At 37.0% G+C, this 22,035-nt stretch overlaps 2 protein-coding genes across 6 annotated transcripts; one reads left to right on the forward strand and one right to left on the reverse strand.

The window, feature by feature from the left end:
• Window positions 1-1,350: 1,350 nt before the first annotated feature.
• On the reverse strand, window positions 1,351-13,188 carry si:dkey-28a3.2 (uncharacterized). 4 transcript variants are annotated; one of them, XM_058783367.1, is made up of 7 exons: window positions 13,064-13,188; window positions 8,423-11,191; window positions 8,008-8,328; window positions 6,458-6,498; window positions 6,119-6,177; window positions 5,734-6,027; window positions 1,351-5,662 (listed from the first exon to the last, which is right to left on the reverse strand). In XM_058783367.1, exons 2-7 carry the CDS (start codon window positions 11,012-11,014, stop codon window positions 5,601-5,603), a joined length of 3,369 nt encoding a protein of 1,122 aa, XP_058639350.1. In that variant the 5' UTR covers window positions 11,015-11,191; window positions 13,064-13,188; the 3' UTR covers window positions 1,351-5,600. The 4 variants fall into 4 exon arrangements, with proteins under 4 accessions (XP_058639350.1, XP_058639353.1, XP_058639351.1 ...); XM_058783370.1 differs by lacking the exon at window positions 13,064-13,188 and having other exon boundaries at window positions 8,423-9,390; window positions 9,512-9,627; XM_058783368.1 differs by lacking the exons at window positions 1,351-5,662; window positions 6,119-6,177 and having other exon boundaries at window positions 5,756-6,025.
• Window positions 13,189-14,127: 939 nt separating this feature from the next.
• zfta (zinc finger translocation associated) lies at window positions 14,128-21,737 on the forward strand. Of its 2 annotated transcripts, none has more exons than XM_058780418.1 (5): window positions 14,128-14,650; window positions 16,038-16,526; window positions 17,626-17,973; window positions 18,596-19,039; window positions 19,910-21,737. In XM_058780418.1, the coding sequence occupies exons 1-5, from the start codon at window positions 14,524-14,526 to the stop codon at window positions 20,392-20,394; spliced, it is 1,893 nt and encodes a 630-aa protein (XP_058636401.1). In that variant the 5' UTR covers window positions 14,128-14,523; the 3' UTR covers window positions 20,395-21,737. The 2 variants fall into 2 exon arrangements, with proteins under 2 accessions (XP_058636401.1, XP_058636402.1); XM_058780419.1 differs by having other exon boundaries at window positions 14,130-14,650; window positions 17,626-17,967.
• The last annotated feature ends 298 nt before the right edge of the window (window positions 21,738-22,035 follow it).

A 22,035-nucleotide genomic window follows, 5' to 3' on the forward strand; every position in this document is an offset into this window, starting at 1 on the left:
TCACTAGGCTACACAATCATGGGGAGGACTGCTGATCTGACAGTTGTCCAGAAGACAATCATTATACAATCATTGTAGACAATCACAATCACCCTTCACAAGGAGGGTAAGCCACAAACATTCATTGCCAAAGAAGCTGGGTGTTCACAGAGTGCTGTATCCAAGCATGTTAACAGAAAGTTGAGTGGAAGGAAAAAGTGTGGAAGAAAAAGATGCACAACCAACCGAGAGAACCGCAGCCTTATGAGGATTGTCAAGCAAAATCGATTCAAGAATTTGGGTGAACTTCACAAGGAATGGACTGAGGCTGGGGTCAAGGCATCAAGAGCCACCACACACAGACGCGTCAAGGACTTTGGCTACAGTTGTCGTATTCCTCTTGTTCAGTCACTCCTGAACCACAGACAACGTCAGAGGCGTCTTACCTGGGCTAAGTAGAAGAAGAACTGGACTGTTGACCAGTGGTCCAAAGTCCTCTTTTCAGATGAGAGCAAGTTTTGTATTTCATTTGGAAACCAAGGTCCTAGAGTCTGGAGGAAGGGTGGAGAAGCTCATAGCCCAAGTTGCTTGAAGTCCAGTGTTAAGTTTCCACAGTCTGTGATGATTTGGGCTGCAATGTCATCTGCTGGTGTTGGTCCATTGTGTTTTTTGAAAACCAAAGTCACTGCACCCGTTTACCAAGAAATTTTGGAGCACTTCGTGCTTCCTTCTGCTGACCAGCTTTTTAAAGATGCTGATTTCATTTTCCAGCAGGATTTGGCACCTGCCCACACTGCCAAAAGTTGGTTAAATGACCATGGTGTTGGTGTGCTTGACTGGCCAGCAAACTCACCAGACCTGAACCCCATAGAGAATCTGTGGGGTATTGTCAAGAGGAAAATGAGAAACAAGAGACCAAAAAATGCAGATGAGCTGAAGGCCACTGTCAAAGAAACCTGGGCTTCCATACCACCTCAGCAGTGCCACAAACTGATCACCTCCATGCCACGCCGAATTGAGGCAGTAATTAAAGCAAAAGGAGCCCCTACCAAGTATTGAGTACATATACAGTAAATGAACACTTTCCAGAAGGCCAACAACTCACTAAAAATGTTTTTTTTTTATTGGTCTTATGAAGTATTCTAATTTGTTGAGATTTGTTGAATTGGTGGGTGTTTGTTAAATGTGAGCCAAAATCATCACAATTAAAAGAACCAACGACTTAAACTACTTCAGTCTGTGTGGATTGAATTTATTTAATACACGAGTTTCACAATTTGAGTTGAATTACTGAAATAAATGAACTTTTCCACGATATTCTAATTTGAGATGCACCTGTATAATCTAAATAATATATACATTATGCAGTGCAACAATTACAAAAAGAAATTTTATTGAAAAATGTTTTGAAAAGTGCATAAACTGTACAGAAATAAATAATGAAAATACAAGCTCAAAATGCAGTTCTTCAGATTACAGAATACATGAATAATGCCAGTTGTTTGGTTGTGCGAGGACGTTTTTACAGCCGGATCTTATTTTGTAGCCTGATTTACATGGTTTGGAGTATTACCAGAATTTAAAAGTACAGTTAATGAGGCTCAGTAGTGAGAAAAGGGTAAATCAACATTTTGATATTGATCTCTTACATGACTGTTGGAACTTACAAAGAAAATGTAAGAAAACAGAATCTTAAATCCTTAATACATGAGAAAAAATTTCAAGTTCAAGTTTTCTTCTGTCCAGAGGGCCCACGATTGAGCCTGGTTTCTCCACTTCTGTCACCGATTGAGTTTTGGTTCCTTTCCACTGTTGCCTCTGGGACTGATTGCACAGACACTATTGGAAGAGAGCTGAACTGGATGATGACATCACTGAATCATCAATGAATTGACTTTAACTGAAAAATGAATCGGTTATTGTCTTCTTGCATTATTGACAAACTATGATTATTGTGTCCCGTTTGACACTGTAGAGCTTCTTTGACACAATCAGTATTGTATAAAGCGCTGTGTGAAAAAGTTTTTGCCCCCTTCCTGTTTTTTATTTTTATTTTATGTTTTTGCCTATTTGTCACACTTGAATGATTCAGATCATCCAACACATTTACATTTAGTCGTTTAGCAGATGCTTTCATCCAAAGCGACTTACAAATGAGGACAACGGAAGCAATCAAAATCCACAAAAGAGCAATGATATGCAAGTGCTATAACAAGTTACAGTTAGCTTAACGCAGTACACATAGCAAGGTTTTTTTTTTTTTAATTATATAACAGATGAATAGAAAAAGAACAGAGCAAGCTAGTGTTTGAAGACTTTTTTGCTTATGTTAATTGTATAATAAATAAAAAGACAACAAATAGATGTAATACAAAAAGATTACAAAAGCTAGTGTTAGTATTTTTTAAAGAATATAATTAGAATAGAGAGTGCTAGTATATAATTAGTTAGAGGGCAAATAAAGATGGAAGAGATGTGTTTTTAGCCGATTCTTGAAGATGGCTAAGGACTCAGCTTCTCGGATTGAGTTGGGCAGGTCATTCCACCAGGGGGGAACATTTAATTTAAAAGTCCGTGAAAGTGATTTTGTGCCTCTTTGGGATGGCACAATAAAGTGATGTTCATTTGCAGAACATAAGCTTCTAGAGGGCACATAAGTCTGAAGTAATGAATTTAGGTAAAGGGGTGAAGAGCCAGTGGTGGTTTTGTAGGCAAACATTAATGCCTTGAATTTTATGCGAGCAGCTATTGGTAGCTAGTGCAAATTGATAAACAGAGGTGTGACGTCCATTCTTTTTGGCTCATTAAAAATTAATCTTGCTGCCGCATTCTGGATTAATTGTAAAGGTTTGATAGAACTGGCTGGAAGACATGCCAAGAGAGCATTGTAATAGTCCAGCCTAGACAGAACAAGAGCTTGAACAAAGAGTTGTGAAGCATGTTCCTGAAAGAAAGGGCCTGATCTTCTTGATGTTGAATAAAGCAAACCTGCAGGACCGGGCAGTTTTAGCAATGTGGTCTGAGAAAGTCAGCTGATCATCAATCATAACTCCAAGGTTTCTGACTGTTTTTGAAGAAGGAGTTATGGTTGATGTGCCTAACTGGATGGTGAAATTGTGATGAAACGATGGGTTTGATAGAACCACAAGCAGTTCTGTCTTGGCAAGGTTGAGTTTAAGGTGATTGTCCTTCATCCAGCAAGAAATGTCTGTTAGACAAGCTGAGATGCGAGCAGCTATCGTCGGATCATCAGGATGGAATGAGAGGTAGAGTTGAGAGTCATCAGCATAGCAGTGATATGAAAAGCCATGTTTCTGAATGACAGAACCCAGTGATTCCATGTAGACAGAGAAGAGAAGTGGTCCAAGAACTGAGCCCTGAGGCACTCCAGTAGTTAGATGTTGCGACTTGGAAACCTCACCTCTCCAAGATACCTTGAAGGACCTATCTGAGAGGTAAGACTCAAATCACTGGAGTGCGGTTCCTGAAATGCCTTTTACCAATAGGGCTGACAGGAGGATCTGGTGGTTAACCATGTCAAAAGCAGCGGACAGATCCAGCAAGATAAGTATTGAAGATTTGGAATCCGCTCTTGCAAGTCTTAGGGCTTTAACAACTGAGAACAAGGCAGTTTTGGTTGAATGTCCACTTCTGAAACCAGACTGGTTGCTGTCGAGGAGGTTGTTCTGTGTGAGAAAGGCAGACACTTGGTTGAACACAGCTTGTTCAAGTGTTTTAGCAATGAAATGTAGAAGGGAAAGTAGTAGTTCTCTAAAAAGAGATGGGTTAAGGGTGGGTTTGTCTAAATGCTGATGGAAAAACACCAGTGTGAAGGGATGTGTTAATGATGTGAGTGCAACTGTAGGAGAAATGGCTTGAAGGAGATGAGATGGAATAGGATCAATCGGACAAGCAGTAGGATGTTTAGAAAGGATGAGTTTGGAGACTTCTGCCTCAGAGAGTGAAGAGAAGGATGTGAATGAGTGTATGTTTGCTGGTAAGATGTGCTTGACAGATTGTGGTGTGGAAAATTGTGCACTGATGGTTTTAATTTTATTAATGAAGAACGTGGCAAAGTTGTCAGCTGTTAGAGTTGATGAAGGAGGGGGAGGAGGAGGAGGACAAAGAAGCAAGGAAAATGTTTTAAAGAGCATGCGAGAGTTAGACAAATTGTTAATTTTGTTATGATAGTATGTCCTTTTAGCAGTGGAGACATTAGCAGAGAAGGAAGAGAGGAGTGACTGATACACATTAAGGTCATCTTTATATTACACAAAGATAACCCGAGTAAATACAAAAAGCAGTTTTGAAATAATTATTTCATTTATTTCCAAACCTGCCTGGCCCTATGTGAAAAACTAATTGCCCCCTAAACCTCATTTTGTTTTTCTTCAGCCATTCAGAGGTGGACTTGCTGGTGTGTTTGGGATCATTGTCCTGCTGCATAACCCAAGTGCGCTTGAGCTTGAGGTCACAAACTGACAGCCGAACATTCTCCTTCAGGATTTTCTGATAGAGTGCAGAATTCATGGTTCCATCAATTATGGCAAGTCATCCAGGTCCTGAAGCTACAAAGCAGCCCCAGACCATCATGCTACCACCACCATGTTTGACTGTTGGTATGATGTTCTTTTTATGAAATGCTGTGTTGGTTTTACGCCAGATGTAACGGGACACACACCTTCCAAAAAGTTCAACTTTTGTCTCATCAGTCCACAGAATATTTGTCCAAAAGTCTTGGGGATAATCAAGATATTTTTTGGCAAATGTGAGACGAGCCTTTGTGTTCTTTTTGGTCAGCAATGGCTTTTGCCTTTTATGACCTCCTGGATGAGTCGTCATTGTGCTCTTGGAGTAATTTTGGTAGGCCAGCCACTCCTGGGAAGGTTCACCACTGTTACAAGTTTTCTCCATTTGTGGATAATGGCTCTGACCATGGTTCACTGGAGTCCCAAAGCCTTAGAGATGGCTTTATAACCCTTTCCAGACTGATACATGTCAACTGTTTTGTTTCTCATCTGTTCCTGAATTTCTTAAGATCGCGGAATGATGTGTTGCTCTTTAAGCATGCTTCACTTTGTCAGACAGGTTCTATTTAAGTGATTTCCTGATTCAACAGGTCTGGCAGTAATCAGGCCTGGGTTTGGCTAGTGAAATTTAACTCAGCTTTCTAAAATAATGTGGTTAATCACAGTTCTTTCATGATTTAACAGGAGGGGGCAATTAATTTTTCAAGTAAGGCCAGGTAGGTTTGGCCAGCTTTTTTCCCTTAATAAATGAAATCATCATTTTAAAAACTGCATTTTGTATTTACTTGTTTGATGATCTGAATCTTTTAAGTGTGACAAATATGCAAAAAACTTAAACAGGAAGGGGGCAAAAACCTTTTCACAGCACTGTAAATAAAGGTGATTTGACTCGACTTCAGTGGGAAACAAATGATAAATTTAGTGTAGTACTCCTATAATTACCTATGTTTAACAAAAGGAAGACTCAAAAAAATAAAAATAAATCAGCCATTCTTTGGCTCAGATTGTTATAAAGGATATAAATGATTAAATGAATGAGTGAAATGGTATAAGATCAGCTTCAGCGTTTCCTCTTGTCTGTCACCCATCAGTTCACTCAAAGTCTTCGGCCTCGGCCTTAGCTTCAATTTTGACCGGGCAGGTTAAATTCCATTCTGAAAAATGATTCATAAAATAAATTATTTTGTATTTTCAATGCCAGACTGAATGCAGATTTCCCTGTTACCTGTAGAAGCTCTGCATTGCTGTTGAAGCTGGTGGGTGATGAAGTGCTCTCGAACAGCCACCTGTTTATCCCAGGCATCAAGAATGCCTTGACGTTCAAGGTCTCCCAATGATAGTGTATCAGGATGCACCTCCTCAATGTGAGCCTTCACCCCTTCCACACTCACAGAGTACTGCTGCTCCCCACAAACCATACACACCAACAACGGGTTGACAGGATCAAAGTCCATGAGGTAGACATTTCTCCACTCTGCCTGTGATAAAGGTCTATCCATTGCATCATTTGGTGACTCCTCTTCAAACAGAAGATGTTGGTAATGTCAGTAAACAAATAGTAATTTAAACTGTTTGGTAAAGTGTGTGTTAGAAAATTCATTAAAAATAACCATTGAGCACAGGTTGACATGGTTCAGCAAAGTAGCCAAGTTGGTCTTCTAATGTTACACTGTTTGGAAAAGAAGCCAACATTAATGGCTCTTCAGCATATTAATATGATTTCTGTAGAATCATGTGAAAGTGAAGAATGGAGTAATGGCTACTGAAAATTCAGCGTTGACATCAAAGGAATAAATTACATTTGAAAATACATTCAAATAGAAAATAGTTATTTTAAACTGTAATAATATTTGACAATATTACTGTTTTTCAGTATTTTTGATCAAATAAATGCAGCATTTGTGAGCATAAAAGACATCTTCAAAAATATTATTAAAAAATGTACTTACTTCTGAACTACTGCTGTGCAGAGACTGGTGGAGTTATGACTCTAGGAAGATTAAAGAAAAAGTAAGGATAATGTACATTAACTGTAGTCAGCAAATGGCAACAACAAATCCTGAACTGTCAGCACCTAGGGGTCACTAGAATTGTAGCTCATTTGACCAAAGGATGAGAAAAAAAAAAAAAAAAGATTATAAGTTCATGTATATGAAAATGACTTGAGGCTGGGTGGATGATGACAATTCTCAAACAATCTGAGAAAGTGCTACTTAACTGCACAAACCAAATTCAGCCATTTCTGCCATGGCATTTTTAACCTAAAATAATCACACAGTTTAACCCTTAAATCCATTCCGAGTGGGTTCACTGGAGAAACTGGAGAAAGGAACAATGAAAATGTTCAGTTACTTGGTATAAAAACTCTGGCATCTCACCATCTTCATCTAAAGTAAACTAAAAGCAGCAAGCCATGAGAACATTTATTTTAAATGCTAAAATAAATGTTCACTTCTTTTACATGCTTGTTTCAGAAATGTAATTTGAAGAAAAACATCTGTCATTATTTGACTCCTAATCAATTATAAAATTCTCCACCATCACGTGCTAATTTTGTTTCCTCATAGGATGACTCTTTTCCCCAAATATCTGAGCCAGTAAAACCTTGGTCTCTACATTAGGCAATTTTTATGTTTTGCATGTCTCTACAGTATGCTGGCGCACAGATATGCCTGGAGGCACGGGGGCCGCACACAGGGCCTATGTACACTGCCACAAGTTAAGAGAGGCCTCCAAAATGTTTCTGTGATATTCTAATGCTGAGGTATGGCTGGGGCCTCACATGGGGCCCTGTGAACACTGCCCCAATTCAAAAGAACCCCATTTGTCTGTGAATTTCTGGTACTGAGATATAGCTGGGGCCCCCAGGGGACATAAAGCATGTAGTGTTATTACAGGGTTTTGGTCTGGTCTGGCACTTTGGTCTGTTTTAGAACAATCTGTAAATGAGGGGGATGTTACTGCTGACAGTGTTTTGAAATGATTGTGCTTTTATTTGGGGCCTTTTCTCTGTCTGCAATTACATTACTTTTCAAAAATTTGGGTGGGTAAGGTTTTTTAATGTTTTTGAAAGAAGTCTCTTATGTACATCAAGGCTGCATTTGATTAAAAATACAGTAAAAACAGTAATATTCTAAAATATTTTCACAATATAAAATAACAGTTTTATATTTTAATATATTTGAAAATGTAATTTATTCCTGTGATGGCAAAGCTGAATTTTCAGCAGTCATTTCTCTAGTCTTTACTTTTCAGAAATCATTCTAATATGCTGATTTGCGACACAATAATGTTTTTTGTGGAAACATTTTTTTCAGGATTCTTTTAAAAGTTCAAAAGAACAGCATTTATGTGAAATAGAAATCTTTTGTAACATTATAAATATCTTTGCTGTCAAAAAAATTAAAAAATATATAAAAATCTTACTGACCCCAAATTTCTTAATGGTACTGCACATAAATAAAACCAATAAATCTATAAGGTCTAAAAAAATAATTACTTGTAAATCCTGGCCTTGTGGAGGGACCATCATCTGGCATAGCCTTCTCTCACATGCTGCCTTTCTAGCTCTCTGCTCCTGTTTCTTGATCCTCCACTGCATGCGTCTTCTACGAATAACCTCCTCTGGATCTTCTTGTGGATTTGGCGTTGCCACTATTTGGCTTCTATTAGATCTTGATTTATCTGTAGGTTGTGTCTGCGGACCTGAATGCTTGGTGCACCTGCTTGTTTTTTTCTGAATGGGGATCTGTCTGCATGTGGAAGTGTCCTGGGACATGGCTTGCATGAGAGTTGTGCTTTGTGTTTTCTTCTGAGGAATCTGAGAAACGCAATAGTTCATATGGTGACACATAATAATAATTCACATTATTATTAATTGCTTCCCATGACATGCAAATATCAATGCAACTCACCTGTGCCAGATTGCGAAGAACTGCATGTTTGGTTGCATCTTTGTTGGCTTTTCTAGCCCGCTGTTGTCTCTTCTTTAACCGCCAATACTCTCTCTTTCTTTGAAGCTCATCACTTTCACCAAGCTGCTGCTTTTGCAAGGCCTGTGAAGGGCAGGCCTGCTTGGGATCTGCTCCATCATCACTGAACTTCTGAAGTTGCAGAGCCACTGGAGAAATGGCATGACTTCCATCTGTAGCCTCTTGACAGACGTTATGAGTCATAAAATGACTGGTGTTTTCAAAAGTTGATGCTTGAGGACTCAGCTTGATATCTTTAAGGCTTGTGTCTTTTGAGAGGTCACACTGTAATAAGACGCTTTGTTGTAAGGTAAGACTTGGCTTTGCATCTTCAGATGTAAAAATGTCATCTTTAGTCAACAGAAGAGGTTCATTTTCACACTTAACATGCATTTTGTTGGCATTATTTTCTTCTGGTGTGTAAACCGATTCCTCCAGGAGCTTTTTCATGGAGGCAACAGCCTGAAGAGTGGTGGCATGATGGTCCACAGCTGTTGGAGGCTCAATGTGTGATTCTAAGGATGCACAGGGTGAAGGTTTGCTGCTATTAACACTGATGCAGGGAGTAATTTCTGGGATGGAAAATACAGCTTGTATTGTGGGATAGACGTGTTCTTCTTTTATAGGGGTTGGGGCACTGGTTGAGGAGTGACAAACTGTTGTGGTGATAGATGAAGTAATACTCTGCCTTTGGTTTGACTTCTTGTTTTTCTCTCTCTGCTTTAACACTAAAACCTTCGACCTAAGCAAACCATTCCCAAGTCGGGCAGCTCGACTAGCCCTTTGCTCTCGTTTCTTTATCCTCCAGTACTCCCTCAAACGGGCGACCCTTTCTTCTTCTGTTGGGGTTTCAGACTCGATGGTAACTGTCATATTGCCCATAACTGTGCCTCTGGTTAACCTAGATTTTACTAGAGAGTTTTGGTGAGCATTAGTACAGTTACTGGAAACGTTGCATGGAGCAGAATCTAGCTTTGTGACTGGTGAAGCATCTGAATATAGGGGAGAATTTACTTGAACCTGGAGTTTTACCTTTTCAATGCATTTTACATTGGAAATGTCTTGACTTGCAGGTAGGGAAGCCTCAGGAGATGTCTTCAAAATGGAGACTGTCACTGTGCCATCTTTGATAAAACCAACAATGGTATCCGAGGAAACTGCAAATGCACTTGCTTTACTCGCTTGAACTCCACACGCCTGGTTGAAACTGGTGTTGTAGCATCTCCCACGATGCTTTAGTACATCCTGTTCCTTTACTCGCGCTTTTAACGCCATAGACAGTCTTGCTCTCTGCTCACGCTTCTTAATTCTCCAGTACTCTTTCTGCCTGGCATGGCGATCCTCAGGAGACTCAACTTTGGAAGCACCAAGGATGGATTTCCTCATTTGGTTTTGACGTCTCTTTTGAGTATGTGTAAATTTCTGTACTTTGGATTTGGATTTACTTGAGGATGGCTGCAAAATACCAGAGTTTAAGGATGCATGTTTTGGTTTAGTACTCTGAACATGTAGTTGTGTTGTCCGAGAACCGTAAAATTTTGCTCCCAGTGACTGCTGATTGAGGGATACAAGATTTGAGTTGAGGCTGATTCCTCTCAAGGCCTTACTGTTAGTAAGAGACGAAGCATGCATGATACCAACAGATAAAGGTTGTCCTTGTCTAAGACTCCCTTCTCGATCCCGGGCCAGCTTTGCAGCATGCTTTGCTCTTTGTTCCCGCTTTTTGATACGCCAGTTCTCTCTACGCTTCGCAACCATCTCTTCTTCAGTCATAGCTACTCCCGTGTTGTGCTCTGGAGCAAAGGCACATGTTCTTCTCTTAGTGATAGGACTCTGGTTTTCATGAGCCTTACATTCTGCAGAGGTCAAGGGTCTAAGTGAGTTCTGAGGCTTATTCTGGTTTCTGTGCACTGGTAAAACCATGGATACATGGCTTTGCAGAGATGTTGTTAATTGCTTGCCATTTGGGGATGACATTCCTGATTTCGTTTTTTGAGTATGAGTACTGTTTGGATGCAACTCGATGCATGTTGTAGGTACCGAATGGACTGTAGGGAAGAGAGATTCAACCGTTGAAGCATTTGTTTTTGATGACCCTGTATCTGAGGGCTTTATTTTTTTATTGCCCATTACACCCTTCAGGGAATTTGTGCTTGTTTCTGGGTACTGAGGTAAGGCATGGTTGAGCTTGGTCCTTTGAAACCATCTCGCTTTTTGGCATGGCAGTGACGGCACCATAGTAATATTACTCTCAGATACTGACAGACCTGAGCTGAAGGAGTTTTTAGGAGCATCAGCAACTTCCTGTTTGAATAAAACATTATGATTATGTAGAGGGGGATCATTATTGGCTTCACTAACAACAGACATGCGCAACCCCAGATTTTCATTTCCAATCTTCTTTTTTGTAGATGACTTTCTCGCCCTCTGCTCTCTTTTCTTGCTCCTCCAATATTCCCTTTTGCGGGCAATAGTGGCTTCATCAAACTCTGCTGCTGGTTGATAACGACGTTTAGATGAAGTTTTGCTAGACATGGCTGCTGTTTGGTTACACCATCATTATACTAATGTCAGCCTCTAAACAGGGTATCTGTGGGGTCACATCTTTAATTTATGTGAAGCAGTCTCTCAAGGTCTTTCGGTTTAGATTGATTTTGTATGCAGTGCTTGATTCAAACTGTCCATTTTTCTGAAAAACCCAGAGTAGTTGACCTTTAGGGGAACCAAAAATGCATAATAAATAATTGATCTGATGAATGATGAGAGACATTGTTAACAGATGTTCTTTAACACAAACCTATAAGCTTGAGGCTACACGTCAGCAACAATAAAATGAAAATAAAACAAAATCTGACTTCCTTTTCAACAGAAACCAATTGAAATAAAAAAATCGGCTATTATTCAGAACAAAAAAATTCATCTTACACATAATATTACTCAATATACTTACAGTAAAATATTAGTGAAATCACTGGCTTTAACAGTCAAAAATAATTGGAATGCATGTGGAATTAAATAGCACATCAACATAAAATGTATCTAAAACTAAATATGTAAATAATAATTAAAAAAAAAACATGTATATGATACATGCAAATAAAAATTACTGGATGGTAAAAAAAAAAATGAAATTACACAAAGCACACACAACTTTCAAACTGTATAAGAATTCAAACTACATAAAGCCTACATAAATACAAAAATATTGCTCAATTCAAACTAGCAGATTAAGGGTTAAAAAGAGTGGACATAAAAGGGCCCCTATGCTGGAGGACGGGGCCCAAGAAAGCACTTTGTTGGGTGTTGTGACAAAATCCTCAATTGTGATTCTTATGTGATCATAAAGCAACAAAGACATGGCTGGGACTCAGAAAAGGTACATATTGGGCTCCAGTACATGTACATTTAGTCATTTAGCAGACCCTTTTATCCAAAGTGACCTAAAAATGTGGAACAGTGCAAGCAATTTATCATAAGAGTAATATATGCAGTACACAATGACAAGTGCACCCTTAAGTAGTACATGTATACAAGAAATAAGAGAATGATGCCCTCTATCCATGTGGGGGAAGGGGAAGTCTGGGGCCCAAGGGGAATGTGCCCCACATGCTGTGTATGCAATGCTGATATGAATTTATAGGAACATCAAGCACTGCCATGAAAGCATTGACATGAAATCAATTCAATTTAGATCTATGCTACAGAGCAAGTATAGGAAGAATCGTTTTTCAATCATTTTTGTCACAAATTGTTCTTCAATCTTCGAGAAATGGCTGAAGACAACTCACACTGGGTCCACAAACATTACCAAGTTACTTCCAATCTTATCTCCATCTTAGTACTAGCCTATATGCTTTTCAAGCCAATTTTGGGATTTTGTATTGCAGCATTTTTTATGTCACTGTCTCCTTACGATTAATCATACTGTAGTATTGCTCATTTGCAAGTCGCTACGTATAAAAACATATCCAAATAATTATCTTGCAGATTTTTTGATAGCTTGATAGTCCCTGCGTCAAAAAGAGCAGCCTGCACATTCTGCAAAATATGTTTTTGTGCATTCCACAAAGAAAACCATACAGGTTCAAAACAACATGAACGTAAGTAGGCAATGCTTGATTTTAATTTTTATTCAACTACTCGTTTAATAACATTACAACTGCTATGCATTGCTAAAGAAAGGGGCTTTTTACAAAACTACTGGAACTGAAAGCATACAAATATGCTCATATGAATAAAATGTATAGTAAAGGATAACTTAAATACGTTGCTGTCACTTTAAATCTTTTCTCACAATCACAAGCTGATGATTTCTCCGGCTAACTCTGGCGTTTTGTTTTGACACTGCAATGGCAGCGCGTGTTTATTTATATACAATTTATATTTAAAAAGCATCCTAGCAAACACTGGGGTGATTTTAATGAACAAGCTGTCGCTGTCTCTATGACAGAGACAATGTTGTCTTCCCTATCTGCCCTCCTGAGCTGCGGTCTGTGTGTCTGTCTGTAAGCTCGTGGACTTCCGTGTCTTTAAAGTAAAAGGCGTCATGACAACACCGAGTGCACGAAGCATGCGTTTGTTTACCTGGAAAATGCATCTAACTTTCTTTAAGCTCAGTCTCAGGACACTGCAGTCGCTTTCCGTTGCAGCCTTTCTTTCTATCGGTGCCTTGACAACGGTAAAAAATACCAGGATGTAGGAACTTACAGCATGTGCGTGGACGAATAGGGTCTTAAAGCAGTCCCTCCCTCAAATAAAACACAATTACGTTTTGCATTAAAGAAAAACAAACAAAAACAGACAATATGAATCAGGTGCATATAACTTTGTGGTATTTTTTAGTTTTCCAATTTCTTGTTGTATATTAAATATTTCAGTATTTAAAAATTACCGGTAGACCTACACGAATTACACACAAAAAGATGCCTTTTGTGTGTAATTCCCTCATGAATTTGTAAACAGTGGCTTTAACAATACCAAATTTTACTTTGCTTTGTTATTAAGCAATAACAATATATACATGTGACACTATCTGTGAAATCCAGGCTAAAGTCTCAAAATCTAATTATGAGATAAGAATCAAAATTTTATTTCAACCATTAATTTCACTATGATTTCAATCTTTGACATGGCCTTACTCAGTCAATATTAAAGGTATCAAGGTTACATTTTCACAGAATGTTCTGAAGGATGATTTTATGTAGAAAATAGTAAATCACAAAAATATGACTTTGGGTTTTCACAGACACGGTCACACATATATATATTTCACATTACGTGTTAAATTATTGTAAAAAACAACAACAACAAAAAAGATGCACTGTTTAAATCTAAGACAAATGTAACATAAATGTATGTTTATTCATACTTTTCGAATATTGAATACAATTTCATTTTTTAAAAATTCAATTTTACAATAAAATACACAAGGATACATACACAAATATAAGAAACACATAAAATATAAATAATATGAATAATAAAATTTACCAATAAAAACTAGAAAACAAAATCTATTTAATCCTATTTTATAATTCATGAATTAATTAAATATTAAATGGCATGTACAAAATTCATAATTTTGGTTACAATACTATGTAAAATATAAAACGAAACTTTCAAAATGGGCCCCATGGTGCACCCGTCACTACATCACAGCCGCTACTGTCTCTTTAAATTTACCCAGGAGCCCCTAAAGGAGCCCCAGGGGCCCCTAGCTCGGCTCTCCACCCTGAAGACAAGCAGAACATCTAAATACAAACAGGAGACCGCTTTAAGTCACCGACCATTTGACAGATCTGCACTCCAACTTCGACCTAAATGCGACTTGTATCGTCTCGTAAAGTTAAGTTTACTTAAAGCAAAAAGCAAACAGCGGTGAGGCTTCAGTGCAGAGACAGACACTGCACACACTGTAATGGGTGAGTGCGTGTTTCAGATATTTAGTCAACCACCCGACGAATGCATCTACGAAATCCTCCGGTTGTGACATTTCTACGTACAAAAGGTGCGAATCCTGTACGTTAAAATCACATAACACAGGTATGGATGAAGCGGAGTCCAAAGAGTCGGTGCACAAAGCTGAGCAGACAGAATCTCGCTCATTAATAATAAAAGCTGAGGAAGAGGAGGCGACACCGCAGCGGGGACACTTGGGGGACCTCTCAGCAGGTAAATGTTGTGTTAGGCATTTAACTTTGACCATTAGATCGATGGCTCTCTTTTGGAAGCGTTAAAACCCGTGACAAACAATAGCACGCAGCGGCATGGCCCCTAATCTTTCGGGCTCCACTATAAACAAAGGCAAAATAACCATGCTGCATATGTATACGCGATGCGCCGTCGCCACCTAGCGGAGGTACGGCGGTACTGCACCATGCCGCCGCCCCCTCGTTGTGCTAAAATTGGGCCTGCGAAAAGACCACATTTTCACTTTGATATCCGTTTAAATCGTACTAAATTGTTATTGACGTTTTTATTTTTCTTAAATGAAAAATTATTTGAATCCTTTAAAATTTTGAGACTACTACCAGTAGGCTAGTAAAAATGACAATTAAAATATATGCTGACAGATTATAATATACATTTTATAATTCATTATAGCAACATTTTTGATTATTGAATATTAACTATAAATAAATAATTAGTATATCATAAAATATCCGAAATACAAAATAATTAGCATATTTTTCATATGAAGTTAACTTTAGTTATAATATTTGACAATGACTTTTAGCCTATCAGCAACAGACTAATGCTTAATAATAATAATAATAATAATATCTGAATGTATACATATATGCTGACAGAATTTTTGTAGGTTTATGCACAATATTGACTTTAATATTTGTTTAATACTCACCAGTCATTAATATTAAAAAAAAAAAAAGATCTTTCTGAAATACAAAATAATTAGCAAGTTTTCCGATGAGATTACTAACTTTGTTGTCTTTTGAGAATGACTTTAAGTCTATCAGCAATATTAAAATTAAAATACTGATTTACAATAATAATTATTTGATTTGCTGACAGATTTTTAATAGATTTTTAGATTAGATGCACAGATTTTTAGACAAAAAACACTTTAACATTATATCAAATGTTATATTCATTATGACATTTAAAATTGTTGTTATATATTAGATATAAATAAAATAATTTGTGTATCACAAAATATACAATATACATATTTTACAATACCAAAAAATACAAAATTTTCACATTTTCATTTTCAACTTTGTTGTTTCCCTTCACTTAATATATCTGAGAATGACCTTTAGCCTCTCAGCAACAGTCCTATTTGAGTAATAGTAATAAATAAATAATTTTTGTCCAGTATAACATGCACATATAGTATGTTGTGAATATACCAATACAGATGATTTTTTTTTTTTTTTTTTTAAATATGACAAAACGGGCTGACGGAAATACATTTTCACTTAAAATTCATCTCCATCATTTCATATGTATCTCTGTTATATTATATTTCCCTGTAATTTAGAACAATGTAATAATTTCACATTACACTTCATCAGTGATGCTCTCGTGTCCTCCACAGGTCAAGAGGACATGACCAATGGTCTCACATCTCATAACAGCCAGGATGTCCCTGTCACCTCTGTATGCTCCCCAGGCACCAGTTACTGGTGTGTCTCTGAGAATGCAGACTCTCCTTTCCTTCTGTCTCCAATCCCAGGACCATCTACGAAGGACCCCCCTCCATCAAAGCACACACCTGGCCGAGACCACCGGCGCTATTACCATGAGTACTGGCGCAGCGAGTACCTCATGGACTTCGACCCACAGAGACAAGGGATGATCTGCATGGTGTGTGGCAGTTCACTGGCCACCCTGAAGTTAAGCACCATCAAGAGGCACATCAATCAGAAGCATCCATACTCGCTGCTGTGGACCGAGTCCGATAAAGATGTGATCCGGTCGGGATGGGAGAGTCATTTGAATCGAGAAAACAGCCAGCCGGTATGTCCTGATCCAGATGTTTTTCCAGAGTCACAGGAGATTCTGGATGTTAACAGGCACTCCACAGGTCTGTTTATATTTCTTTGTGCTTCTTTGTGTTTTTGTGAAATCTCTCAATCACATGAAACCTGACAAAACTTGTGTTAAGGTTTACCCCCCCAAAAAATCAATAATATTTTGCTTAAAGAAAAGTAAATTTTTTCATCTAATATTTTGCCTTCTAATATTATTTTCATGAGATTATTTTTAAATAAACATATTCGCCTACCCCTAATTATCATGATTCATGCAATGCAATAAAAAAAAAAAAAAGTATTTATTTATTTAAAGCCTTTAATGTATTTTAATATTTTTATTTTTTTAATTAATTAAAAATAATTTTGTCTGGGCAGGACTATTTTACAATAATAATAATAATAATTAAAAACTAAAATATTTAAACATCTGGATGCAATAGAGTAATGAAATTCTAATGGGAAATGTGTTTAAATCTCACAATTCAAAAACCCGAAACCTGAAAATTATTTATAAAAATAATTTCTTGGTCCCACTTTATATTAGGTGGCCTTAACTACTATGTACTTACATTGAAATGAATCATTTGATTTGATACAATGCACTTATTGTGTACATACATGTTTTTACATTGTACTTATATATTTTAAAATACCTACAGTATATGTAATTACATCTGTAATTACATTTATAATGACACTGCTGACCCATCCCTTACACCTTAACCCACCCTTAAACCTACTCAAACCACCAAACCTGTCACTAACCTTAAACATATCCCACCTCAATAGCAGCAAAAGTGTTTTGAAATACAATATGACCACAATAAGTACATTGTACTTATTTTTTGATGCAAGTACATAGTAGTTAAGGCCACCTAATATAAAGTGTGACCAATTTCTTTTTATTATTATAAATAAGATGTTTTTTTTATTTCATAACATTTTAATTTACTTTAATTTATTATTATTATTATTATTTTTATCTCTTGTTCTTGAGATGTTTACTTCTTATTGTATTGTAGTGCTTTGAGTATGAGAAATGCACATTATAAATTAGATGCATTATATATATTTTTTTAATTTCATAACATTTAATTAACCTAAATTTATTATTATTACGAAAAGTGTTCATTCTTCACATCATTCTAGGCAAGCCTAGTGGTTCCATCTCTCCAGTACTTCAGGCCCAGTCTGGCATTAACAGGGCCACACCATCCCCTCCGGCCTCCTCGGTCCAGGAGCTCCCAGGCCCCACAGCTCAGGTGATGGAGCGCTACCTGAACGACTCGCTGCACGCCTGGTTCCGCCAGGAGTTCTTGATGGAATACCAGGCAGAGGAGGGTCGTCTAGTATGCATGGTATGCAGCTGTCTGTTGCCTTCGCTGCACCTGGATCACATCAAAAGTCACATGTTGGATCTGCACCCAAACTCTCTGCTGTACAGCGCTGAGGAAAAGCACTCAATCCTGCAGACCTGGGCTAAGACTCACGGTGAGGGTGAGAGACAAAACAAATCAGACAAAATTTGAGAATCTAAAAGAGTCTGTATACTTATAGTGTGTGAAATATCTCTAAAATGTAATGGATTTATTGCATACACAAGGTATTTAATTGTAAAAATCAATTAAATAGAGAACCAGTTAAATATGATATTTAAAAAAAATAGAATAAAGAGAATAAATGCATAATGTTCATAAATATATTTATTTGTGTCTGTGTCTGATTTCAGTTGTGTTTTAAAAGTACAGATTCAAATTAAAAGTGTGTATATATATATATATATATATATATATATATATATATATATATATAAGAATTGTCTTTAATTCTGTTATAAAAGTCAAGACAACAAATTAATTAAATTAAAGATAAAAAGATATCAATTAAATAAAAGGTAAGGAAAAAGTATAAATAAAAGTACACCAATTGTTTTATTATAAATATAATGTCCTTTTGTCATTGACTATGGTCTATTACAAGGTGCAATTGCTTCAATTTTTCTTTTTACCCTGGTAAAAAGCAAAACAACACATAGTCCTGTTGAATTGTAAATAACACACCAGTTTCATCTCAATTTTAATAATTTTTTTTCTCTTTGCATTTCTCATTTGTCATGCAGAATCCCACTCTTTACAACCTCAAATCAAATCGGAACAACATACCAAAGAAATAAACTTAGATGGTTCAGCCTCGTTTATCCCTCTGAACATGGATCCAATTCAGGGAAACTTGATGGACTACACAAGAGGAGATGAGAGTCCATCAGACACTGGCCAGAGACCCCAGTCCTTACCTTACTATCCCAGAAAGAGAAGACTGAAATATGGCAGCCCCTGGCGTCTCCGCCTGGATTATTTAGTGGCATACGGTCCTCCAGAAAACCCGCTCTGCTACTGTATGGTGTGTTCTGAACACCTGCCTGTGCCGAGGGTCAGCAACTTCCGCAAGCACATCCAGGAGTGCCATCCGGAGACAAGCAGCCTCAGCCGAAGTGAGAGAGATGCTGTGGTCAGCGCCTGGATAAAGGAGGAGAAAATCGACAAAGCTACACCGAAAGAGGATGGTGAGTACAGACAACTAAACACACAACATCAAATATAGAGAGAAACAAACTATCATCACTGTAAATACCATAATTTTGTATTAAAAGAAAATCATCGTATTAAAAAAAAAAAAAAACACACTGTGTGTTCATGGTGTGTGTGTGCACTTTGGATGGGTTAAATGCAGAGCACAAATTCCGAGTATGGGTAACCATACTTGGCCACATATCACGTCACTTTCACATAAAAAAAAGAATTCTTTAAAACCAGATCAATTAAACCTGAGAAGCAAAACCGATTGTCTAAAATGAAAGATTATTTATCTTCTCAGGTAAATTTACCTTGTTTTAAAGATGTAAAGGTGTACAAGATGTACTTGATCTTGAACATATGTTCATTAATGTTCTTTAAATTACATATAGCATTATATTTTGGAAGCTAAAATGGTCTATTTATTTTTCCTAGTGTTTTTAGTTAGCCTTTGCTTAGCAAGCTAACAGCTTAAAGACTAAAGATATTTAGCTTCTCAGGTAAATCAGTTTTGCAAAGTATACATTCAAGTTGTACTTAATCATGAAAATAAGCATGTTAATGTTTTTAAATTGCATAACATTATATTTCAAAAGCTAAAAATAGTTAAACCTTTCTCTTTCCTGGTGCTTTCAGTTAGCATTCGCTTAATTAGCAAGCAAGCAGCTTTAGCTTCTCAGGTAAATTTATCTTGTTTTAAGGATGTTAAGATATACATGTTGTACATCTGGTTCTGTCGTCAAAATGTTACAATTTCTGAACGAAATATTTGTGTTGGATTGTTAAAGAAAAATCCTGTTATAAATTATATTGTTTAAAAACAATAACGTGTCTCTCTTTTTTCTTGTCTGCCACTGAAGCCCCACAAAGTGGCCCTGTCACTGCAAATGCTGCTGGTGACACGCAGGTGTCTCCTGTGAAAACCACAGAGCAAGGAGGTGAGACAGAAGACAATAATAGCACAAATATCACACCATCAACACAGATGCCAGGACGGCACAGGCACTACCCGGGGAAGGACCAGCGGCGCAATTACCAGGCCCGCTGGAAGATGGATTTCCTGATGGACTACGACTGCAGGAAGCACGGATTGATCTGCATGGTGTGTGGTGCTACGCTCGCAACGCTAAAGGTCAGCACCATCAAGAGACACATCCTTCAAGTGCACCCTCATTCGCTGGACTACAACCCAGAGGAGAGACAGCTGGTCCTGCTTTGCTACAACCAGATCTCAGCGCACTTTCATTCAGATGACTGTTTTTCAGGTTCGAACCACGGCCATAAAGAGAATGCTAACGGTAATGCTTATGTTAATACCGAATGCACTACGAGCCAGAGCACTTAATTGAAACAGAAGAGTTAGGGATGAATTTTTGACATCCTGTTTTTTGTTTTCCTTCACTCAGGAAGTTTGCTGCGGGGTTAAACCTTTTTTTTTTTTTTTTGAAGGATGTTACATTGTTGAAAAATGTATGTACTTTTTGTCTCTAACAAAGTGAGTAAAACATCTGAAATGTTTGATAAGCTTAAAAAGAATATTTATGCTTGAATCACTTTTGAAAGTGAAACATAGAGCCACCAATGTCATTTAAACAGTTCATTTTTCCCAACAAGCGATTTTGCTGAACTTACATTTTCTCTTCTGTGGATAAGCACTCTTTAATGCATTTGTACATTCATTGCTCTTTTTGTAGACTGCAAGACTGTTATTGTTTCCCATGCTTGACATTTTGCATGACATCACACATTACAGTGAACAATATTATGTTACTTACAGCACTTAAAATGGATGCTCAGTACAAGTTTTTGGGACTGTTACTAAGCAAACACAGTGGAAGAAAAAAAAAATTGATTTCATATACGATTTTGTCAATCACATTTTGCGTTTTAAAAGAAAAAGCATAAATATAATATATGGTTTATAATGTTAATGTTATATAATACTGGTTCAGTTCACCAAAAAGTTATATTGAAATAAAAATGTTATGGACTTTCTGTTTAGGTGAAGTCCGGTTTCTTTTGAGCGAGATCCATGTCTCAGGGAGTGTTTATTCATCATTAATTTTCTGCATTTATGAATCTTGTTCAGATTGAATATTGAATTTAATTAAAAAGGTGCAATTAAATGGGCAGATAATGCATGCATGTTCTCAAATCATCAACACTGGTTGCATTTATTTAAGATATGCTGTATAGCATGAAATAGGTCATTAACAAATACCCTTTTTGCAAATTTAATTTTTTTTTGCTTTCTCATCACAGAGGAATTTTGCACTTGTCTATGACAAACAGTCATAATGTTGCCAGTTCTCTCTATAATCCTGTACAGAGTGAACTGAAACTAATGCGTCAGCACTGGTGTAAACATGAGGATGCACAATTGTTTCACCTCTTCTTTTAATGCCATTTTTCTTGACCAAATGCAACTTGGAGGCACTTTCAAAGTTTGGAACGTCCCACAGATCTGTTTATGGAGCTTCCTGGAAAATGGCACACAATCATCTTTGTGATGACAAGGTTTGGGGTTCAAACTCTCAGGGTTACAACGTTTAGGAGTAACGTTTTAACAATTATATTTTAAGTTATGTACACATATAAGATATTACATTCATCACATGTATATACTTCCTACTTGAGTTTGGATTTAAATATAATTCTTTTTGAGTTTCACTTGTATAATTTACTGCAACACCAATAATGAATAAAATGTCCATTAATGTCGATATGGAAAGCAAAGTTCTTTAAATTATTAATTGAAATATCTATATATATAATTTCTGATACAAATTAAAGATTCAGATGTATGCAACTGTAGCTGTACAAATTAAACTTTGTGATTATAAGATTTTTGAAATAAGTTTATTATGTTCACCAGGGCAAAATACAGTAAAAACTGTAACTCTTTTTTTATTTTAATATTTTAAAAAAGATTATATATATATATATTTTTTATTCCTGATATGGTAAAGCTGAATTTTCAGCATCA

Source organism: Onychostoma macrolepis, chromosome 07 (assembly GCF_012432095.1).
Source record: "Onychostoma macrolepis isolate SWU-2019 chromosome 07, ASM1243209v1, whole genome shotgun sequence".
NCBI classification, from domain to species: domain Eukaryota; kingdom Metazoa; phylum Chordata; class Actinopteri; order Cypriniformes; family Cyprinidae; genus Onychostoma; species Onychostoma macrolepis.